Source organism: Lycorma delicatula, chromosome 5 (genome assembly GCF_047948215.1).
Source record: "Lycorma delicatula isolate Av1 chromosome 5, ASM4794821v1, whole genome shotgun sequence".
Lineage (NCBI taxonomy): Eukaryota > Metazoa > Arthropoda > Insecta > Hemiptera > Fulgoridae > Lycorma > Lycorma delicatula.
Window position 1 is genome coordinate 124,576,725 of NC_134459.1, and position 21,216 is coordinate 124,597,940.

General features: G+C 28.6%; 1 protein-coding gene across 4 annotated transcripts in view; it reads left to right on the plus strand.

Moving 5' to 3' along the window:
- The window catches only part of Snap25 (Synaptosomal-associated protein 25kDa), a 372,827-nt gene that overhangs the window by 230,084 nt on the left and 121,527 nt on the right, over positions 1-21,216 (plus strand). For all 4 annotated transcript variants that reach the window (XM_075365355.1, XM_075365356.1, XM_075365353.1 and 1 more), the window contains one exon: positions 18,945-19,047. In XM_075365355.1, the coding sequence (XP_075221470.1) occupies positions 18,955-19,047 (93 nt within the window). In that variant the 5' untranslated portion in view covers positions 18,945-18,954. The remainder of the gene's footprint in view (positions 1-18,944; positions 19,048-21,216) is intronic.

The window sequence follows — 21,216 nt, forward strand, 5'->3', positions numbered from 1 at the left end:
TTTACTTCCTTTTACGAAGTAAAGGAAGTATTGTGATGGCAAAAAATCACTGTTTTCACATATCAACAGAAATATCCATTTTGACCATCCCTGAATCCAACTTGACTAGTTTCAGCGTGACGTTTGTACATACGTATGTATGTACGTACGTATCTCGCATTATTCAAAAATGATTAGCCGTAGGATATTGAAATTTTGGATTTAGGACTGTTGTACCATCTAGTGTCCAAAAAAGCCCAAAATCCAAAACAAAAATGGATATTGATCTTTTTCTTAACTGCAGTAATAAGCCCTCATTGACAGCTTTTCAACAATATATCATAAGTGGTATTTATTTTGATTGGTTCCACAATTATAGCTAAATGAAATTTTAATTAACGAAATATTTGGATCTTAGAAGGAGAAGGGATACCGGTTCGAATCAGGATTCATCTCCTTTTTTTTTTTAACTTTTTTTTAAATTTAAATGTATTGATGTATAATTTATTAACCTCTCATTGTTAAAAACATTTGACGATAAATAATAATTCAATAGTAACAAATAAAATATGCAGAAATATCAGATGTTTTTAATGAAATAAAATTTTACGTACTTTTCATTTTAAAAAATGTATAAATGTTATCTACACACAACGTCCTTTGAATGAACGTAAAAGGAAGTCATGTGTTTTCCACATCAGATTTTTTCCAAAATGTTGATTTAAACGAAGATTATTATCGATTTATCGAAGGATATTATCGTTTTTGAATTTTTAATCAAATAAGTTTATATTAGATATTTATTGTCTAGAAATAAAATTTTAATAACATTTTAAACTTAAGTATTTTGAATTACCGAAATGAATGAAACATTTTTAAATTACGTACTCATGAATGAAAAGATTTTTATAAAATTTATGAGCAAACTGTCTGATTATTTATTATTACTAGCTTTGAGAACTTTCTTCGCTTTATCATTTGTCTTTTCACAGATAGATTTAAAGTAGAGGAACTTTTCCCCTTTATATTTCACTTTCTCTGAGGTTGCTTGTTTTAGGTGGTCTGGGAAAAACGTGACGTGAATACCTTAATTCAAATTTGTGAAAATGTAATTAAAAGTTTTTGCCCTTAAAGAAATTCTAAAACTAAGTTTATTTTTGTTACTCCTTTTTTCATTAAAATAATAATAACTTAAAAATATTTGTATTATTTATGAAGATATATTCATGATTGTCTATTTTATCTGATAAGTTTTAAACAACTTTTGATTTTAGCTTGGAGAAAATAGCTTTTACTTCTTATTTACAAAAAATTATTCTGTATTAATCGTAACTGTGGTGAATCGTTGATTAGTTTTTTTCCTGAAAATCGGTGTAATCGTCCTTGAATTACTGCAACACAAACAATTATTTTACCCAGACAGATTATATTATCCTTCTCGAAGAGATGAATAAAACTTGATAAATTTCTTCTTTTTATGGAGCTGTTTTTTGTGTGTTTATTTGTTATAAAGCCATCATTAAATTACTCGAAACTTCTTCTCAAAATATTTACTATATGTATCATATTATTAAAAAAATAATTGAATAAGTAAAACATTACCACTATTAGAACTACCAGCTTATCCAGTTAGTGAAAAATAAAAATCTGATGTGGACAACACGTGACTTCCTTGTACGCCTATTAACTTAACATTTACACATTTTTTTTTTTTAAATGAAAAGTACATAAAATTTTATTTCATTAAATTCTTCTGATATATATATATTTTTTTTTATTGTATTGTATAACTATTTATTGTAAAATCAGAGGTTAATAATTATTAATAAACCAATATATTTAAATTAAAAAAAAAAAGTTAAAAAAACGGAGATGAAGTCTGATTTGAACCCTTCTAATATCCTAATACTTCATTAATTAAAATTTCATGCGCCTATAACTCTGGAAGCAATGAAAATAAGTATCACTTATACCGTTGAAAACGGTATAGGCCCTCTCAATGTGGGCTTTGACTGCAATGGGGCTTAACTGCAGTTAAGAAAAGTTCAATATCTATTTTTTTTTATTTTGCGCTCTTTTGGGCACTATTAGTTCAGTCGATTGAAGTCAAAAATTTCAGTTTAAATTTTAGTCCTAAATCCAAAATTTCAAAATCCTACGGCTAATCGTTTTTGAGTTATGCGAGATAAATACGTACGGTAAGTACATACCTACGTACAGACGTCACGCCGAAACTAGTCAAAATGGATTTAGGGATGGTCAAAATGGATATTTCGGTTGAAATCTTAAAACCGAATGTTTTCGCGATTATATTACTTCCTTTAATTTTTACATATAAGGAAGTAAAAATAACATAAATTTTTACAAAGTAGGGCATAAATCATGAGTTATTAAAATATTTTATTATTTATATGATTGTAAATTATTTATAATTTATTTTTTGCTGTCTCTCTCTCTCTCTCTCTCTCTCTCTCTCTCTCTCTCTCTCTCTCTCTTTCTCTCTTTCTCTCTTTCTCTCTTTCTCTCTTTCTCTCTTTCTCTCTCTCTCTCTTTCTCTCTCTCTCTCTCTCTCTCTTTCTCTCTTTCTTTCTCTTTCTCTTACTCTTACTCTTACTCACGTACACATCCAGACACCAATATATATGTAATGTAAGTAATTTAAAAAAATAAATAAATATTTTAATCTAAATATTTACGATACTTTTTTTGAAAATAAACATTCTGATTAGCAGTAAACCATTAACTAGTTTTTCCATCTTACATAATCTGATTTATTTAATTTGTTTAAAAAAAAAGTTGTAAATAAAACTATTGTGTCAATAAGTTATATAAAGTTAAACGACAGCTCAATTTGAGGGTGCAGTTTTTAATGAGCCGGAGCTTCGAGCTGGCCATTGTTAGCAAATCGCTCTGTATCGATTGGTTTTCCACGGCACCCTTGCTTTTCACTATCACTCTGCACTGTCCTAAACCGCATCGCCATCACAATTTCCCTCCTCTATTCAGTTTTATCAGTAATATTACCCTTTATTTTTATACAAAAAGAACACAATAGTTAAATGATTTTATTCAGTATCAATTTACCTTTACTTTTTTATGTTCTTTGTGGTATTGAAATAATATTAATTATAAATGATAATGGATGTTATTTATTTTATTAATTATCAAACTATTTGTCTACTGATCTGATACTCGAGTATTTAATTCAATATTTTAAATGATAAATAAAAAAAAGCTTATTGGGTAAATTTAATGTCGCCAAGTAATTGTAATATTGTTCTATAATAAGCAACTAAATATTTTGACCGTATTAGTATTACTCCGAAAATTCTCGGGATGATTAGCCTCTAGTAGAAAATAACTTTGGTGGCTGAAAAGCTTGAAGTAATATTTCAAGAATATGGCAGTCAACGTTCGTTAAAAATAATATAAAAGAAAGCATGAAGCAATTTATATATATATATATATATATGTTACGGTGAAACCCCGTATACCGGTAAATTCTTTTACCAAGTTACTTGGTAAAGTCCGAAAAAATCTTGAAAACACATTTAATTCGGACTTTTACCAAATCGTTTTGGTCATTGTTGACAATTACCATATTCTGTTGGTAAAAGTTGACAATTCTGTATCGAAATCACTTCTAAATAGGAAAAGCATGAGTTTAAAAATGATCTTCTCAATTTCGGGATTTCAGTTCAAAAACTGCATTACAATTAATCATTTTCAAACGTGAGAATAATCAATTAATAGTTAACTCTTAAGTACACAGTCTGGGCCTAACACCCGGATTGTTTTTAACTCAATTTATTTTCAATTTTTGCTGCGGGAAAAAAGTTTTGAATCCCAACTGAACGTTTTCCATTAAATACAGTCATTTTGTTCGTTCTAACCATTCTAAAACTTAAGGAAAGATATAAAAAACCTAAAAAATATAACTAAAAATTCTGTTTTTTTAAATATAGCCTTCCAGTTTTCTGTTTATCGTAATAGTATTCTGTTTTTCTTGCATACGAGTTATTATCTAGTACTTGATGGGCATTATTTTTAGTTATACAGTTTTTTTGTAATTTGTAGTCTCTAAAGGATTCATTTAATTATAACAACGAACATGTTGCTATTTACCATTGTATAAGTTTGCTGAAAATTATTCAATCCTGAATATTAGTGTAAATGAATTAATTACTTGTAAAGTTTTTGAAATGTCTTAGTATTATATAGCAAAATAAAGTTTTTTTTTAATCTTTTGAAAAAACCTTTTTCATTTTTTACCAGCAGTGCACTGAAATTCCGAAATTGGGAAGAGCATTTTTAGTTTCATACTTTTACCAACAGTCTACGGTAAAAGTCAATAATGACCAAAACAATTTGGTAAAAGTCCGAAATAAACGTGTTTTCAAGATTTTTTCGGACTTTTACCAAGTGACTTGGTAAATGTTACAATTTACCGGTAAAACTTAAGAATACCGGTGGTTTTATATATATATATATTGTAATAGCTACGCGTAATACTGTAACTGAAATATGCAAACAATAAAATTATAACAATAAACATTCTTAAAGACCTAATAAAACCGATTAAAAAAAAGTTGCCTTAAAATTTTAATTCATAATAGTTTTCCACTTCCTTTGGATGTTCAGAAGTCTTCGCCAAAGCAAAAAAAAAATATTTTAACATCGACTACTTACTAGTAATCAAATTTTTATAAATATTTCAGAGAGTACTTTTTTTTAATTGTTAAAACATTTTTAAAACTAAATTATTTAAATAAGAAACGTTGCTTGAACAAAAGAAGCCATTTCCACGAAATACCATGAAAGGAAAAAAAGGAATACCAAGAGATGAAGTAAAGTGTGAGTTACGAGTCCTATGTAATCCGGGATTATTATGTTTTATCTGTAGTTTATTATGTGCACATTTATTAAAAAAAAAAAAAAAACCTAAAGATTTTTTTTCAAATCTTGTATAAACGCAAGTTTTTCTGAAAATCTGTTGAATATTAGATCATGAAGCTGGCTTTACATAATTATTCTTAATTACCTAGTTGTAAGTCATGATTGTGTCAAACAAAGAAAAGATATTTTTAAATTGATCTTTGTAATCTTCTTTTTCAAATAATGTTTTAGTTACCATAAAAAAATGAAATGGAAGATAGATAGTAGACCTCTAAACGTTGTTTTTTTTTCTCTTTTTTAACAGGTTAATTAACGAAACTTACAACTATTACTATTATATAATCACAATTTATTTTTTTATAAATTATGAGAATACATTTATTGAAAGAACTAGCTGGTCAGGGCGCTTCACCTGCTGGATCTCCGCTTTGTTCGTTATCCTCATGGTTGTAAGAATAATACTGCTAAATAACAATTACAGCCGGATCTCTTTTCTCCAAGGTTTGCCTTGTTCTTTACTTAAAAAGCTCGGATTTGCTACTGCTGTAGAAGAATATATCCCTTTTGTTTTCCCTTTCCATTACCTTAGAATACCCCTTTTTTCTGGAAGTCACCAAGGTAGACAGCTGAAAATCAGATAACGTTATAAAACGCATTGTCTGTTATTTTTACGCCGAAATACGAAATAGAAAACTGTATTAGGTTGTCGTCCAAGAAGAAAAATTATCAACTTCACCTCCAAGGAGTTTAGGGCGGCTCGATCTATGTCTTAAAACCTTTCGTGAGATAATGTATCGTAAAAATTTGAAAGTAAAAGGATTGTTTAAAATTTTTAAGTTGAAAAAAGAAGTAGAAAACCGCTAATTTTTTTATAAGCTGGTTTTTTAAGACCAGAAGTAGCTGTAAGGTTATTATTATTAATAGGTTAATATCGTATTACATTAGGATGCATTTCATAATGTGTGGTAATTACACGCTTATTTAATACATGATTACAATTAAGAATAAGGTAATAATTAAAGGTCGGTTAACTTGATTTAATTTACGTAAATTTTAAAACGATTCTAACATTTACATGCTTCACTGATCCTTTTAAAAAGCTACATAAAGTTATTTCGATAAAGCTAACTTTATCAGCCAGCTTTGTTTGCAAATTACAATCGATCGTTTGTTAAAAAAGTTTTTATCTTGTTTATAGAGCTGCACAACGATTATCTAGAATTGCGTAGAATTTAGTTTTTATTTTGTTTTTTTTATATTGCACAATTTTATCAACATTATCGTATTTAAAAGGGGTTTTGTCTATCCCTTTTAAGGGTGGTGGTTGGTCTATTATATATGTATTTTCCTTAAGCATGAACACTCGTATGCACGCACTTAACACATCGTATAGAATTACATCTCGTTTCAGAAATGATTAATATTCATAAACTGAAACGGTTAATGAAAAAACTTTCACAAGGTTTATCCATTTATTTAACTTGCTAACCTAAATAATTTTGTTTTCACGAATCTGGATAATAAGGATGTTTGTAATAAATAGAAAATATTTGTAAACGTATTTTCATTTATCCGAACCGTTGTCGTAGCTGTTAGGTAGCAGTGTACACTAATGCCACCTTTTTTTTTTTTTTTTTTCACTCTACTCCCCTGGGCCGGTCCGACTGGTTGGTATTGCGCCACCCAGGGGAGTGTCTGGTAAACTCTAACGAGCCTCTCCGCCTACCGGCTGAACATCCGGCATGGCAGGTCGGCTCGCCGGTGTCAGCTCTTCTGAGTGATTTTCTGTTTGCCCATTTGGAAACCACGACATACCTCAAATAGCCGTAACGTGGCACCGGGTCTTTTCTTACTCTTCTTCTTCATCGGAACCTATCTAAACCCTTGGAGTCCTCAGTGGATCATTGAGAACGACACACCTCAGCGTGCCGTCTCTCATCACTGAGGCTGTCCACCCTACCCTATTCTACACTAGTAACCTAGTCGCCTTTCATCTATATCCTTTTCTGTTAATACTGCTACTATAAATTCCGTAACCTTCTTCCAGTTTATTTCGCTCCTCAACATGTGCTCTAGGACTTCTGCTGGGCTGAGGTTCTGATTGATCTGAACCGCCAAAAAAAGGGAATCATAAGGATCCATGAGATCAGTTCCTTACAGTGTAATTGTTTGTTATGTCTGGAATGGATAACATAATCAGCTGATCGTTGGACTTCATCTATTTCTATCATTTAAAAAAAAATAAATATAAAGTTTTATTTCGCTATTTTTAGTGATACTTAAACCAATTCTTGAAGTGATCTAAGTGTGAAGATATATGTTAAAATCGACATTATCTTTATGGATATAAAGAAAAAAAAATCGTTACAGAATATTTTAAAGATTGATAGTAATTACTGCGATTGTAAAGTGCATTAAGTTAATAAATCGGTTGATAAATGATTACAAAATAAATGTATAAGAAAATATCTTACCATAGAAAAAAGAGAGAGAAGGAAAAAAAGAGAAAAATTATAGATGCCAATAAAAACAGTTTAAAATAATTTTTAATAGTAAAGAAATTTGTCATATAAATCAATTTTATTTTTATAAAATAAATAATAGTAATAATATAAAATTACTAATTTTAAAACTTTAAATCTTAAAATGTTAAAAATAAAGAAAATACGCGGAAAAGTCATTTAAAATTGTGATATTTTAATACATAATTCTTTGGAAGAAAACTATTTGCACAAAAAACACTGATCATTGTGTGGTGTACTTACAATTTCAGAAAAAACCTACAACAATATAAAAAGAACCCATAATTTTTACCCAACTACACCATTAAATGGAATGCCATACCTGTTTGTCACTTGGATCCAGGTGATTTAGCACAACATAGCGTAACAAATTATTACTATATTATTTACGTTGACCTCCGTAGTATATCCACCAGTCTTGCCAAAGTTCTAGGTTCGAATTCTGATAGGGTTTGGATTATTCACTCGCTAAAATTTCTAGTATAATGAATTTTTATTAGAAATCTCAGGTAGCAAAACAATTTGCTTATAAATTGACGTAAAGAGAAGTTTTTGTAACAATCTTATTCCCTATATCTAGAAAAATGTGGATATTAACGTAAAAAGGACTTAGTCGTAAAAATGTATTTAATGCACTTTACAGTCACAAAAAACCATTTTTCTGTTATTCAAGTTCCATTATACTTTTCTTTTTTTTTTTACTGAAACACATTATAATTAATGTAGATGTCTGTGTGCTTTTCTCTACGTCGGAGTAATGTTGCGTCTTCGTTTACATTTTGATTGTTCCTGGTTTGAATCCTGTCCACGTTATACTTTTTTTCACTGGCTGCAAGTTTCCACATCACATAATCTCTTTCATGTTAATAAAAACCTGATCTGACCGTAGAAATTTCATCCAGGCTAGATAACTGAAATCCTCCTGAAGGATTCTTTTTACGTAATTCCATATTTCGGAATATTTTATTGATAAGTTATAATATTACATAGAACTTTATGGATACGTGAGAGCTGTTTTTCTAATTCGTTCTATTATATATGTAAACATTATTAAATCAATCGTTATGCTAGTATAGAAAGAAGTTAAGTTTAGTACAGAAAGAAATTCTTACTGGTTCTTATATGTAATTGAATAACGCTTATTAATTTATTATTCTTGAATGCATTAATTGTATTATTATCATATCAAAGAAAATTGAAAAGCTTTTTATAAAATTTTAATTTTGTTTATTATTGCTGGAATTAATTATATACATTTTTTTAATTAGATAGTCATTACTAAAGTAACCAAGAAAGGACCTAAAAATAGTAATGAAATTAAAGATTTACATGTATACTGTTGTATAATACTGTGCTATTTCAAATAGTTTGTGGTGATGATTGTTAACAGAACTCGGTATCCATTCATTTTTAAAATTACGATGCGGTTGGATAAAATTTTGAATGGAATGTATTTTTATATCTTTACTTCAAATATAAACTCCGTTAAAAAAAAATATATTTGTTGAAATCTGGGAAGAGAAAATCAACAAAAAAGGTATGAATATAGGTGGGTAAATATTTTATCGTCATTGAGGAAATATTTTCTGTTTGAAAAACAAACACAATCGATGATGTCATATCACTTCCTTTTTTCTAACTTGTTCTATTCCATTAAAATGAGTTTACTACTGACTGGTTTGGTCGTTAAAAAAACGGGTAAATCTTCCTATTTGTTGAAATACTGCGTACTTATTTTTAATCTAATATTTAAAAAAACAATTTGATAAATCCATCCCTATTGATGATAAGTAAATAGGCGTCTAACTATAAAGTCTGACTATAATTTTCAAAATAAACTAAAGAATTAAAAGTAATTAGGAATTTATTTCTTTTCCTCTATTTTTCGAGATCCCGAAAAAATAAATATTGTGTGTGTGTGAGTTAGATTATTGGGCGATTTATTATTAGAAGAAAACTCCAATAGAATTTAACTTACTGACTTTTCATTTAACCGATATTTGGTTTGATTCCTGAATTTTATTAGCATCAACACTCAAAAGAAAAGTTGCTGTGGTAAAAAAATGTCTGAAAATAGTTAATTCGCGATTAAATAATTAATTAGAAATAAATACAGATAGGACTGTTTAGGCAACCTGTAAACAATTTGTATTACAAGTTGCTTAACTACGCCTTATTTTAATCGTTGAGGAGTATCACTATTTACAAGTCATATTCGTAATTATTATTTAATTCTATTGGTAGAGCTCTCCTTTAGATACTGACGTATTATCATACCGTCATATAAATTTTTATATTTTGAAAATACAGTTAGTAAATTCATTACGGTAAATAATATGATATTAAGAATATAACTATTAAGAAAAACATTAGTTATAATGTTTTTCTCTAGTTATTATTAATTTATCTATTAGCAGTCTGTGTAAGACTTAATTTATTTAATAACAACAAATTAATACCCATTACAATTAGTTGTTTTTTTTTATTACGAGAAATTAATATGTGCGACAAGTAAAAATGCATTACCTGGCTGGTATTCAAGATTTTCCAGATGAAAGATAAGACTCCACCAAGGATATTTCAGCCAGCCACACACACAAAAAAAATCTTAACACTGTTTTACATTGATTTTTGTTTTGCATATTTTGTCTTTTTGTTTTATTAATATAATAATAATTCCGGATTTCGGACTAGCGTAGTGTTAAGGCTTACTTTGAAATGAATTCGAAAATTCTGTAGCAACACGATAATGGAGTCTTCATCTCCTCGATTGGACGGTATGGATGTGGAAAATATGTAACTTCTTGATAATCCTATTATAATTCGATAAATGTGGTACACCTAAAATATCGACGATGCAAAACCTCCATGACAGGAATAATTGCCTAACCCGTCCTAGGTCTTCTCACCATTCTGCCATTCAAAATGATCAAAAATCCGCTTTTGTATCTCATACATTGATGAACCACATATCAATAAATAAATGTAAGAATATTTTTGAAGATATTGTGGAATTTGAATTGCCTATTCCATTCATACTCATACTCAACCAAGAAGTACGCCTTACAACCATTTTTATAATCCACAGTTCGTGAAATAGGATTTCTTAATAAAACACATCAAACAATGGGCACTATGACTGACGAGTTAACATTTGATAAAAATCATTTCAGTTTTTAACGTTTTATAAAAATTCACTAATTTGTAACCATACTGATTATTTACTCTTCTTGCTTTCCGCAATTTATTAATAAAAAATGGAGAATCACTTCTTTACTTCATGTGTGATCATCATATTCGCATTACTGTTTTTTTTTTTTTTTTTGTGTATTTAACCAATATCACCATTAGCGCCATTTTGTGTACAGTTCCAAACAAAGAAACGTTTGATATAATCTGAAGTTGAAAATATTTTTAGAAAATATAGCTTTTTAAAAGAGACGTAAATGACACGATCTTTTTAATACGTTAATTATGCAATCTTGAAAACAAATGTGTTAATAAATTCGTCAAAAGACGAATCTGGTTTTGAGATGTGTAGAATGTAATTTTTATTTTAAAAAACTATGAAATTTTTTTTTGATTTTGGGCTTTTTTTGGACACTTTTGGTCCAGTCGGTTGCAATCAAACGGGGAGGTTTTACATCCAACAGTTTTAAATCCAATATTTCAACATCTTTCGGCTAATCGTGTCTGAGCTATGCAAGATACATACATACGTACGTACAGACGTCACGCCGAAACTAGTCAAAATGGATTCAGGGATGGTCAAAATGGATATTTCCGTTGAAATCTGAAAACCGAAATTTTTGGCGATCCTTTATTCCTTTACTTCGTACAAGGAAGCCAAAATCTTGCGTCCCTCCACAGAAATGAAATAATATTGTAAATAATAATTGATACTGATTACCAATATTACAATGTTAAAAAAAGCTGTTAAAAAAATAACTAGTTACATCTGCAAAAAATTATTTGTTGTTTTGTTAGAGAAAACGACAACTGGCATAGTTTTATAAAACAGAATTATATTTCCATCGTATATTTTAATAAATGCAGTATCTTCCTGTAATATTGTTACGTAATAATTGTCATCCAATAAAATGCTTAAATATTATAACTAAATGAAAAAAGTAATTTGGATGTTAATAATAAATAAAAAAATTGATACCGCAGCTACTTTGAATTTTGAAAAAATTCCAATTTACTTTTCTCAAAAGAGAATGTTGACTTAAAGATGTATTAATCGAATTAAAATCCCTCATTCAGTTCTCTGTTATGCATTTCTATGAAAAGAAAACATGCAAAAGAAAAAGCAAAGCGTTTCCAGTCATATATGAAATATTTTATTACTTTTGCAAGGAATCCTCCTCCAAAGTATTATCCATGTGTTTCAAGAACACCCAGTACTTTATCTGTCATTTAATTTGTTCAAATTTTTTCCAAAATTTTCTCATAAAATATAGTACAAAAAAGTAAAATAATATTATCAAGATTGGGACCAAAGAAGAATAAAAGATTGCTTCATTACGCAGTAGAAAAATTATTTGATACTCATGACCTAAGGGTAGGATATGTTGTATCTTCCATATCAATCACGTTTCTGAAAAAAAAATATATATATATATATAAATAGTATATTTATATTCTGTTGGTTTTGATTTTTTAGTAACTATTATATATGTACATCGTGTATTTGATTTTTACATAAGTAAGTTTATTATGCGTGACTAATATATTGCACGTAGAGATTAGAGATTTGGTATTTTGTCGTGCACTCTGTTTTTTAACAAATTTATTTTACTTTCTGAAATTAATCTATTTCTTTGTCTTGAATTCATTAAAAAACGCTTTGGTTACAACGTTTCGGTAGAAACGAGTTTATTTTCGGATAAATCTTTTTTCAATCGAATATCTCACTTACCATTCATACCTTGTAATATCTATTTTACTTGTTTTATTTTATTGTGCTTTCAAGTCTATTTTTCCTTTAAATAAGTCTTTCAATTTCCAATTTATTTGATATCAGTCTTCTTCTAAGGGTGATATTGATACTTGTGGACTTTTTTTATTTCTTATTCGGTTCGTTAAGTTTACTTTTGTTATTATTTTTCAGTCTTTTTTTTATTATTCTTACCTTACTTCAGTGTGATTTTATAAGTTTCAATCATTTCAAATTCGTATTATTTTTTTTGTAAATTTTGAGTACGTTAATTCTTTAAAAAAATATTTATATTTTTATTTTTCTTGAACGTAATTTACCGGGTTTACCCTGTTTACCAGCTTCTGTTTCGGAAATACAGTCAATTGGTTGATTTTAATATTTTCTCCATCCCTATCTGTTTGACACAATCTTGTCACCCAATACCAATTATTTACACCCAGATCTCTTAATGCATTATTAGCAGTTTATTTAGTACAGAAACCCTGATCTGTTTTAATTTATATAAATATATATATATATATATATATATATGTGTGTGTGTGTGTGTGTGTGTATGTGTTCGTGTACTAATCGTTATATTATATTAATTGGTATCATTTACTATATTAAGTAATTTTACTAATAATATTTTCTGTATCTGGTTTTTATTATGATTGTCTGATCATCACGGGGAAAATAGAAATGTGAAACGTAAAAAAATATTATTCCTACGTTACACCTTACTGAATGTTCGGCTATTATTTGAATTAAAGTAATTATTCTATTCGATATAAAAACAAAAAGAAAAGAAAAGTGGGCTTTGAAATGTGGTTTTACTGAAGGATGTTGAAAATTAAGCGGGGCGATGAAATTCGAAATGAAAAGATTTTAATAAGAGAAGGGGTGGCGAGAAGTTGTTTTTGAATCTTATGAGAATAACTAGGTTAATGGACCACGTATTAAGACTTATTTTAACCTCCGGGACCACCGTTAGATATTGCTTCAGAAGATGAGATGAATGATTTGTAGCGTGTGTGAAAATGCCATCCCGGTCAGACATGGCATGAATTAGATCAGGGTTTCTGTACTAAATGAAACTCCTAATAATGTACAGTTATAATCCAGCTGTTAATAATTAATTATAATCGTGAATTATCCATTTTGTTTGCAATTGTACAATAAATAATACTGAAAAATTTCAATAGTAAATGCTTTATAATTGATAAATACCTATAATCTGTCACGGAGACGGAAATGAATGGTTAAGAGTGCGCCACATTTCCAGTTTCTTTAATAGTTCTATTTAATTGATACTAAGATCACCCATTTATTTCACTTCGTTAATGGAAGCAGGTGTCTCGGCGTTCTAACAGAAATTTATTTTACTGGTTCTATTTGACGTAAAAATTTTTAATCGAGCACTTAAATTTTCTGTATATAAAACTAATTATTTTCTTTTACGAAGTAAAATTAATTAACATGTTATTATATTTATCTATAGTCGCATCAACAATTAAAGTCATTAGCGATTAATCAAGATTACATTTTTAATGTGTAACTGTACCGGTAAATGTAGTCTTGAACAGACTCAGGCCGACCATTCCCGACACGTAGGGTTAATTGAACCCCTACCACCAAAGAACAACGGTATTCACGATCTAGTATCCAAATACTAGGATTTGAACCTTAGAACTCTACTTCGAAATCAGCTGATTTACGATGACCAGCTTTACCTCTAGACCAACCCGGTGGGTTTCAAATTGTTCATTATATTTTTATTTTATCATTTTATTATGACACTGGAATCCCCGTACCGGCTTGCGTTTCCCGTCGCGGTCATTTTTTTATTTACTTATGTCTTTTAGTCTAGTACCCGATACCCGTTACACCCCTTAAATCGAGATTAAAAAAAAAACAAAGTGGTAGATATTTATCTGAAGAGTATTTGCAAACCCAAATGTACTGATACCTCGTTTAGTACAGTTGGAAATATGAATATTTGTAATCATCGTTCAAAATGGTTTTACCTTTCTTCTTCACCTCTTTCAAGGTCGAAATTTCAAAAAATTTACAAATTTGTTGTTAGATTTACACACACCAAAAATCAAGTTGATTGATGCCTTTTGTTACCGAGAAATTAAGAGATAAAAGAATAGTAAATTCATTGTTCATTTAAACCCTTCAAGCTCGGAATTGTAAAAAATCCTTTATTAGTACGTATTTACACCATAAGAAAAACGTGAGTACAAATTTTCATCAATTTATTTCCAGTGGTTTTTGCTGGGTGTTGATTAATTATGAATCAATCACGACATGATGTTTTATATATATATATATATATATATATATATATATATATATATATATATATATATAAGGTTATATCATTACTGATAAATTTTTTACAATATTATTTTACTTATTCTAAAGTATATTTTTATTTTATAGTATTTATATTAAATACTATATATATATTCATATTATACTATATTCATATTTATATTAAAAGCATAAATCATTTAAATAAATTACCTTTTTTGTAAAACTCGATAAGAGATGTAGGATTACGTTTGCATAGGCTACTTGTCTTGTTCGCTGGTTTTAAAGTAAACATTGAGTAAGAGGTTTATATGTATGTAATCCTTTATATAGGTGAAAATAGAGAATAAATTTCTCTCTTAGGCTACAAAATCAGAACAGATTCAACTCAGATTTCCTTTTAGATGTTGGGGTTGTATAGAGAGAAAAAAATCCCACTGATTTATATGCGTTGAAAATAAACGGAAAACTGTATAAAAAACTAAATAAAATTTTTATTTACTTATCGACTCTTAAGAGCTTTGTTCCGGGAAGATATTATTTATCCTCTCGAGAAAAATCCTGATAGAACTTTCCCTTAGACATTGTATTTATGAGAATCGTATTTAGATGACATAAGAAGGTTTTTTAAATCACGAATATATTAAGTAAAATAACCCTCTTTGCTGATTTATACTAAAAAATAAAAGGAAATTATCTCAAAAAAGAGATTTTTATATAATAAAAATCTTAATATTATGAACTGGAATCTTGGTAGAGATGGATATTTTTTTAGCCATTTTGGAGTTTATTTAACAAAACTCTGGATTGATTTGTATGAGTCTGGAAATGAACACTTTAATATTCGGTTTTATAGTGTGATATACGAGTACAAGTTCTTGATGGAGTTGGATGATTTTTTTACTCGCATAAAGAAATAATACAACAGCCGTAGCCTTTTATAGTGGCATAATAATTTATAGTGGCCTTTTAGCAGTGGCCTTTTATAGGAGAATCCATGCATTTGAACAGAATTAATTCTACTATTAATGCTAGGTTTGATGGAACGATTTATTTTAATTGATTGTATCAGCGAAAGATATAATGTTTATAACACTATTCAAGTGGTATGTGAGAACATATCTATTCCTTTCATTAAATGTGCAGTTTAATTACGCCAGCTGTATTGTAAATTTAAATCTCTGTTATCATTGTTTCATGGACGTGTAACTATAATATGATATTTCTAGAAAAGTGCTGATTGTGTTATTTTAAACGATTAATAATAAAACCTGAATTAATCAGTTGACCGGAAAAACAGATCGGTAAAATCTGCATTTACTGTTGTGTCCTTCTTACAACTGTCTATTACCACCTTAAAAAGTCCGTCCATAACTATATTTATACTGTATTCACATTATGAGTTTTTATGGTAATTAGAAAATACTAATATCTGTTAATACTGATCTAAGTAATAAATATAATATATTTAAACATTTATTAGTATTACTTAAAATTTTTAAGTATGGAGGTATATAAGTGACGTGAATTCCGTTAGTGTGTGTGTATATGTATGGGGAAGGGAGAGGAGACGGAGTCTTATATCATCGCCAACGTTGTTGATTGTTGAACTTGAGAATAGCCTCATTCTCTGAACGTTTTAGGGTGTACTTTTCTTGTAAACAGTGCTCAGACATTGATAATTATATCTGAAAACTTTTGGCTTTTATTATTTAAAAATTCTGTTAATTGTAAGCTCTAGAAATACTCATATCTAGAAAGAATATGTTAAAAGTATATTTGTTTTTTTTTTTTAAAGATTACTGTCATTATGTTAGCGTGATAAATATTATTATTTCTGTTTAAACACTTTCAATTTGGTAATGAATTATTTCATAAAAAACCCTAATTCTGTTTATTAAAATGAGGTAGAATTGTGGAGTGTCTGAATATTTTTACGGTCTGAAAAATTCACCTTTTCATCTATTTATAGGTTACGTGACGTTGTTTCATAAGCGAACTGTAGTGTTTTCATTTGTTTATTGATAAATTATTGTATTTTGTTTTATATTATATATAAATATAATATATATACTATGTATGTACTCGTATATAAATAAAGGGAAATAATTTGGAAAACCGATTGTAGAGCTTGAAATAAGGAAACGAGATAAATATTAAAAATTAAAAAAACGCGACTTCCAAAAAAAACATTACTCTTTTTATGATAATGAAAGAGCTTGCGGGTGACAATTTAGTATATAATATAATTTTTTTAATTTATTTAAACGCGCGCGCGCGTGTGTGTGTGTTTGTGTGTGGCCGGCCTATGACAGTGATTCCCAAACTGTGCGCCGCGGCGCCCCGGGGAGCTGTGGCCTTTTCATAGGGGCGTCGCGAAATATTGTAAAAGTTTCATAATTAATTGAACCAAGACATTTATAATTATTAATTTAATGCTAATAAAGTAAAAAAAAAAATAATAAAGATACACGACTTTTTTTATTTTTATCTCTTGCTTACGAGTAGTCATACTTTTACTTAGGGTAGGGCGCCATGGAAAAATTTTAATTGAAAAAGGGCGCCGCAACTCGAAAAAGTTTTGGAACCACTGGCCTATGACATTTCGGGAAAGTAAGAGGATTCCAACGCGGAGTCACGCTTCTAAATAGCTTCAGCCGTTGGGGTCGCTATTGTGGAACAAACTCACATACACCCTAAATAAATTACACTCCTTTTTGGGCAGTCGTGTAAAAGGTTCGTATAAACATATGAACAAACTCTTTGTTATCGAGTTAACGACTAGTGAAAAAGTTTGCCCGGGTTTCAGTTCCCTTGATGAAATGAGGTCACATTGAAATTTTTAACGCGTTAAATACAAGAGGTAAACTTGATTGTTTCTTATGTTTTTTGATCTGAAAAATCAAAAAACAGATCTCACAACTGTATCTTCTGTAGTTTTAATGAATCTAACGCAAAAAGAAAAATTCGGTGACGAAAAACATGTTTTTTTCAGGTTTAAAGTACTACAATGTGGTTTAATGATTAATAAACGCGTACATTTTATTGTCAAACTTTATTTAATTCTGAGAAAATTGTTCAAATAAAGTGACGAAAACAAAAAAAAAATTATTATTGCAAACAAAACTTATTTCCCTTTCCTCCTGAATCACTGCGTGCTTGCATGCAATTATTTAATTGTAGCTAATTAATGAAGATGTTTATATATCCCCGTTGTATTATCAATTTTGTTTTTATTATAAAATTGTTGTCATATTAATGTTTATTTATGTTTTCTGATTGATTCATTATACCGATACTGGTTTAATTCTACCGGTTTTAAGTCTTTTTACAACCCTGAAAAAATGATTTTTTTTTTGTTTTCTTTACGTCAAGCTTAAAAAAAATTGGTTTGTTTTTTATTACATTTTTTTCGATATTCTCTTACTGAAAATCTTCATATGTTGCATTACTACCCAATAATATAACTTATAAACCTTAAAAAGAACAATAATTGTTCATAGTCATGAATTTTTTAACTCGCTACTTGCAAATGACATATTTTAAGTATGATTTTTTTTGTCTATTATACAGTGTGCAAGTAATATGGTCTGTTGTTGTTAATACATTATATTTGTAGTTTAAATTTAATTTTACATTACATGTCTGAACGGCGTAAATATGAGTAATTTTCAAGTTACCACGATAAAAATTAAGGTAGAACAATTTGGAAAAGATTTTTTAATAACAGATCATAAATAATTTTGTAAAAATGTAAATTTTTTATTTAAATATTTTTTCTTTAAATGTATGATTCTATTTATCCTAACCATCTGAATAGATTTATTAATTTTTTTTAATATATATTTATACGTGTTTCATTACTTAATTCAAATTATTTAAATTTTGGATCTAAACAAATTATTTAGTAATCTATTGGATTAACTGGTACACTCATATTTATTGGATTAAATGTTTATTTAATTGATGGATTTATGAAGTCATTTGGTTTATTCTGATTTCAGTTAACTTTTAGCTGATATAAATTACTATTGAAATTAATAATTGATCTTTGTCATTAATAAAATATCTACCTTACTCTCTCTGTATGGAGTTAAACCATTCGAATTCTACGGAAGGATATCAGTAGTACGAGTATTTCCGATTCATTTGTTATATGTAACAATAGTGTTGAACGAAAACCATATACTAATTGATTTTTATATACACTTAAAATATATAGCATAATTTAATTTTTTTGTTTTATTTTAATTGTAATATTTTTTTTAATTGATGTTTGAAAGTGAATACTTTTTTGTTTGTTTTAGATAAGGCAAGATGCCCGCCCCTACACCTCCGCCCCAAGAACCGGCACCGCCGCGAACCGAACTTCAGGAACTGCAACTGAAGGCAGATCAAACTACAGATGAGGTATGTTTATTGTATTCTTCTTTTTTTTTAAACTTAAAACGCTTTAAAATTAATCAAGGAATTTTTACTGATAAAATAATTCTAATTTTCGCTAATTATAATTGTGATTTAATAAACTAACGTGTAAGCTTGAGAGTTTTAATTTAACTTATCTCATGTATTTTCATTCTCGTGGATGTTTGTTGTTACTTTTCAACGTTATTTTATGTTAAATTCCACTTTGATAAAATATAATAATATCAATTTCCTTAAAAATATAATTTCGTGACTTATTCTGTGCACGCGACCCTCTCTCCAGTTATTTATTACATCTCGTACATCTCCAGTTTTAAACGAATAACGTAGAAAAACGTCTAAAGAACTTAGAGAATTAAAATTGAAATTGATAAAATTTTGTTTGATTTCTAAATATTTACAGTAAAGAAGAAACTTCAAGAAAAAAATCCAATTAAAAAATGTAGATATTAACGGAATTAAGTATGATTTAACTTTACAGTTACTTTAGTTATTTTCGTTTTTCAAATCGATGAATTTTAAAGTATTTTTTATGTAATTTGCTATTAGGGTACTGATCGACCAAGCCTTATTTTTATTTAACGGGTCGATGATGTGATTCCCCGTGAACAGTAAACGACAGTGTAACCTGTGTCGGTCGTACTAGCTTCTTATTACCGTAAGATAATATAATCGTCTGAAGTTTACTAACTTCGATACAAATTTAATAATATCATATCCCTTTATGTAATTCATAAGGATTTTCTTTTACAATCATAATGTAGAAGTATATTATAAAAATAAAACAAATTTCCAGTTTTTTTCCATATATATATATATATATATATATAATAAAATCTTCTTAATAAAATTAAAATCGAAATTAAAATCAAATTATAAATTTTAGATTGTAATAAGTATGTAATTCAAAAGAAAATTCTAAATCTCATAGCAGTAAAATCAGCTTTATTTGTTGTTCAATTACAAATATTTTTTTGGGATTAAAACTGCAGAATGTTAAAAATATTTATCTTCAAAATTACTTCTATCTAAAAAAATTACTTCACTCTATCTTCGCCATAACTCTTTACCTTCTTTGGATTCTTTGACGAGTTAAACTAGCTGCCGAACCTCAACCATTAAACGGTTATTCACACACATTTTTCTTTTTAAGTTCTCGTACTTCGTTCACAGATGATTTCTATTCTTCATCCATAAACTCTTTGAAATTTTCTCCCGTTAAATTTGGTTTTTATCATACTTTTTTCTTCTAATGCCATTTTTCACCGAACCCTGTATGTATTATTAATTACATAAGTAATCAATGTACATTAACCTTAGTGTATATAATACAGTAAGGAAGTAATTGGGTGAATTTTTTTACTAGTAAAGTATCTGTAAACTGGTAAACTCTTACTTAAAATATTATCCACCGTAGGTTTCTAGATGCTGACCATACTAGTCGATAATTGTAGCAGGTATGCGTGCCAAGGGAAGAGGAATAGCCAGCATTTCACATTTATTCCGCATTCGATGTTAAGGTGGTCGAGTTATATACTCGTAATTATTACCATGGTTGTATTGCTGAATCTGTAGGGGAAACGGATATCCGTTTTTTCTACTAGAAATAGTTTTTACAGTAAAAAGAAGTTCTGTTTTTATTACACTATATATTTTTGCAACCGTTCTGAAAGATTAACAATATTTTTAACAGTAAATATTTTTACAGATCTGTTATATAAGATGTTTCAAAATCATAATTTAGTTATTTGAGTTTTTTTTTATTGCGGTTGTTAATTGTAAAATTACCCTTTTCTTATGCATAAATATAATGTTCTTTTTATTTTATTCTGTCTGCGAGGTAAAGGAAATATTGTGATCGCGAAAAATTTCGGTTTCCAGATTTCAACGGAAATATCCATTCTGACCATCCCTGAATCCATTTTGACGAGTTTCGGCGTGACATCTGTACGTATGTGTGTACTTACGTACGTATTTATCTCGCATAACTCAAAAACGCTTAGCCGTAGGATGTTGAAATTTTAGATTAAGGGCTGTTGTAAAATTTAGTTGTGCATCTTTCCTTTTGATTACAATCGAGTGAACCAAAAGTGTCCAAAACAGCCCAAAATTCAAAAACAAAAAATGGATATTGAACATTCCTTAACTGCAGCA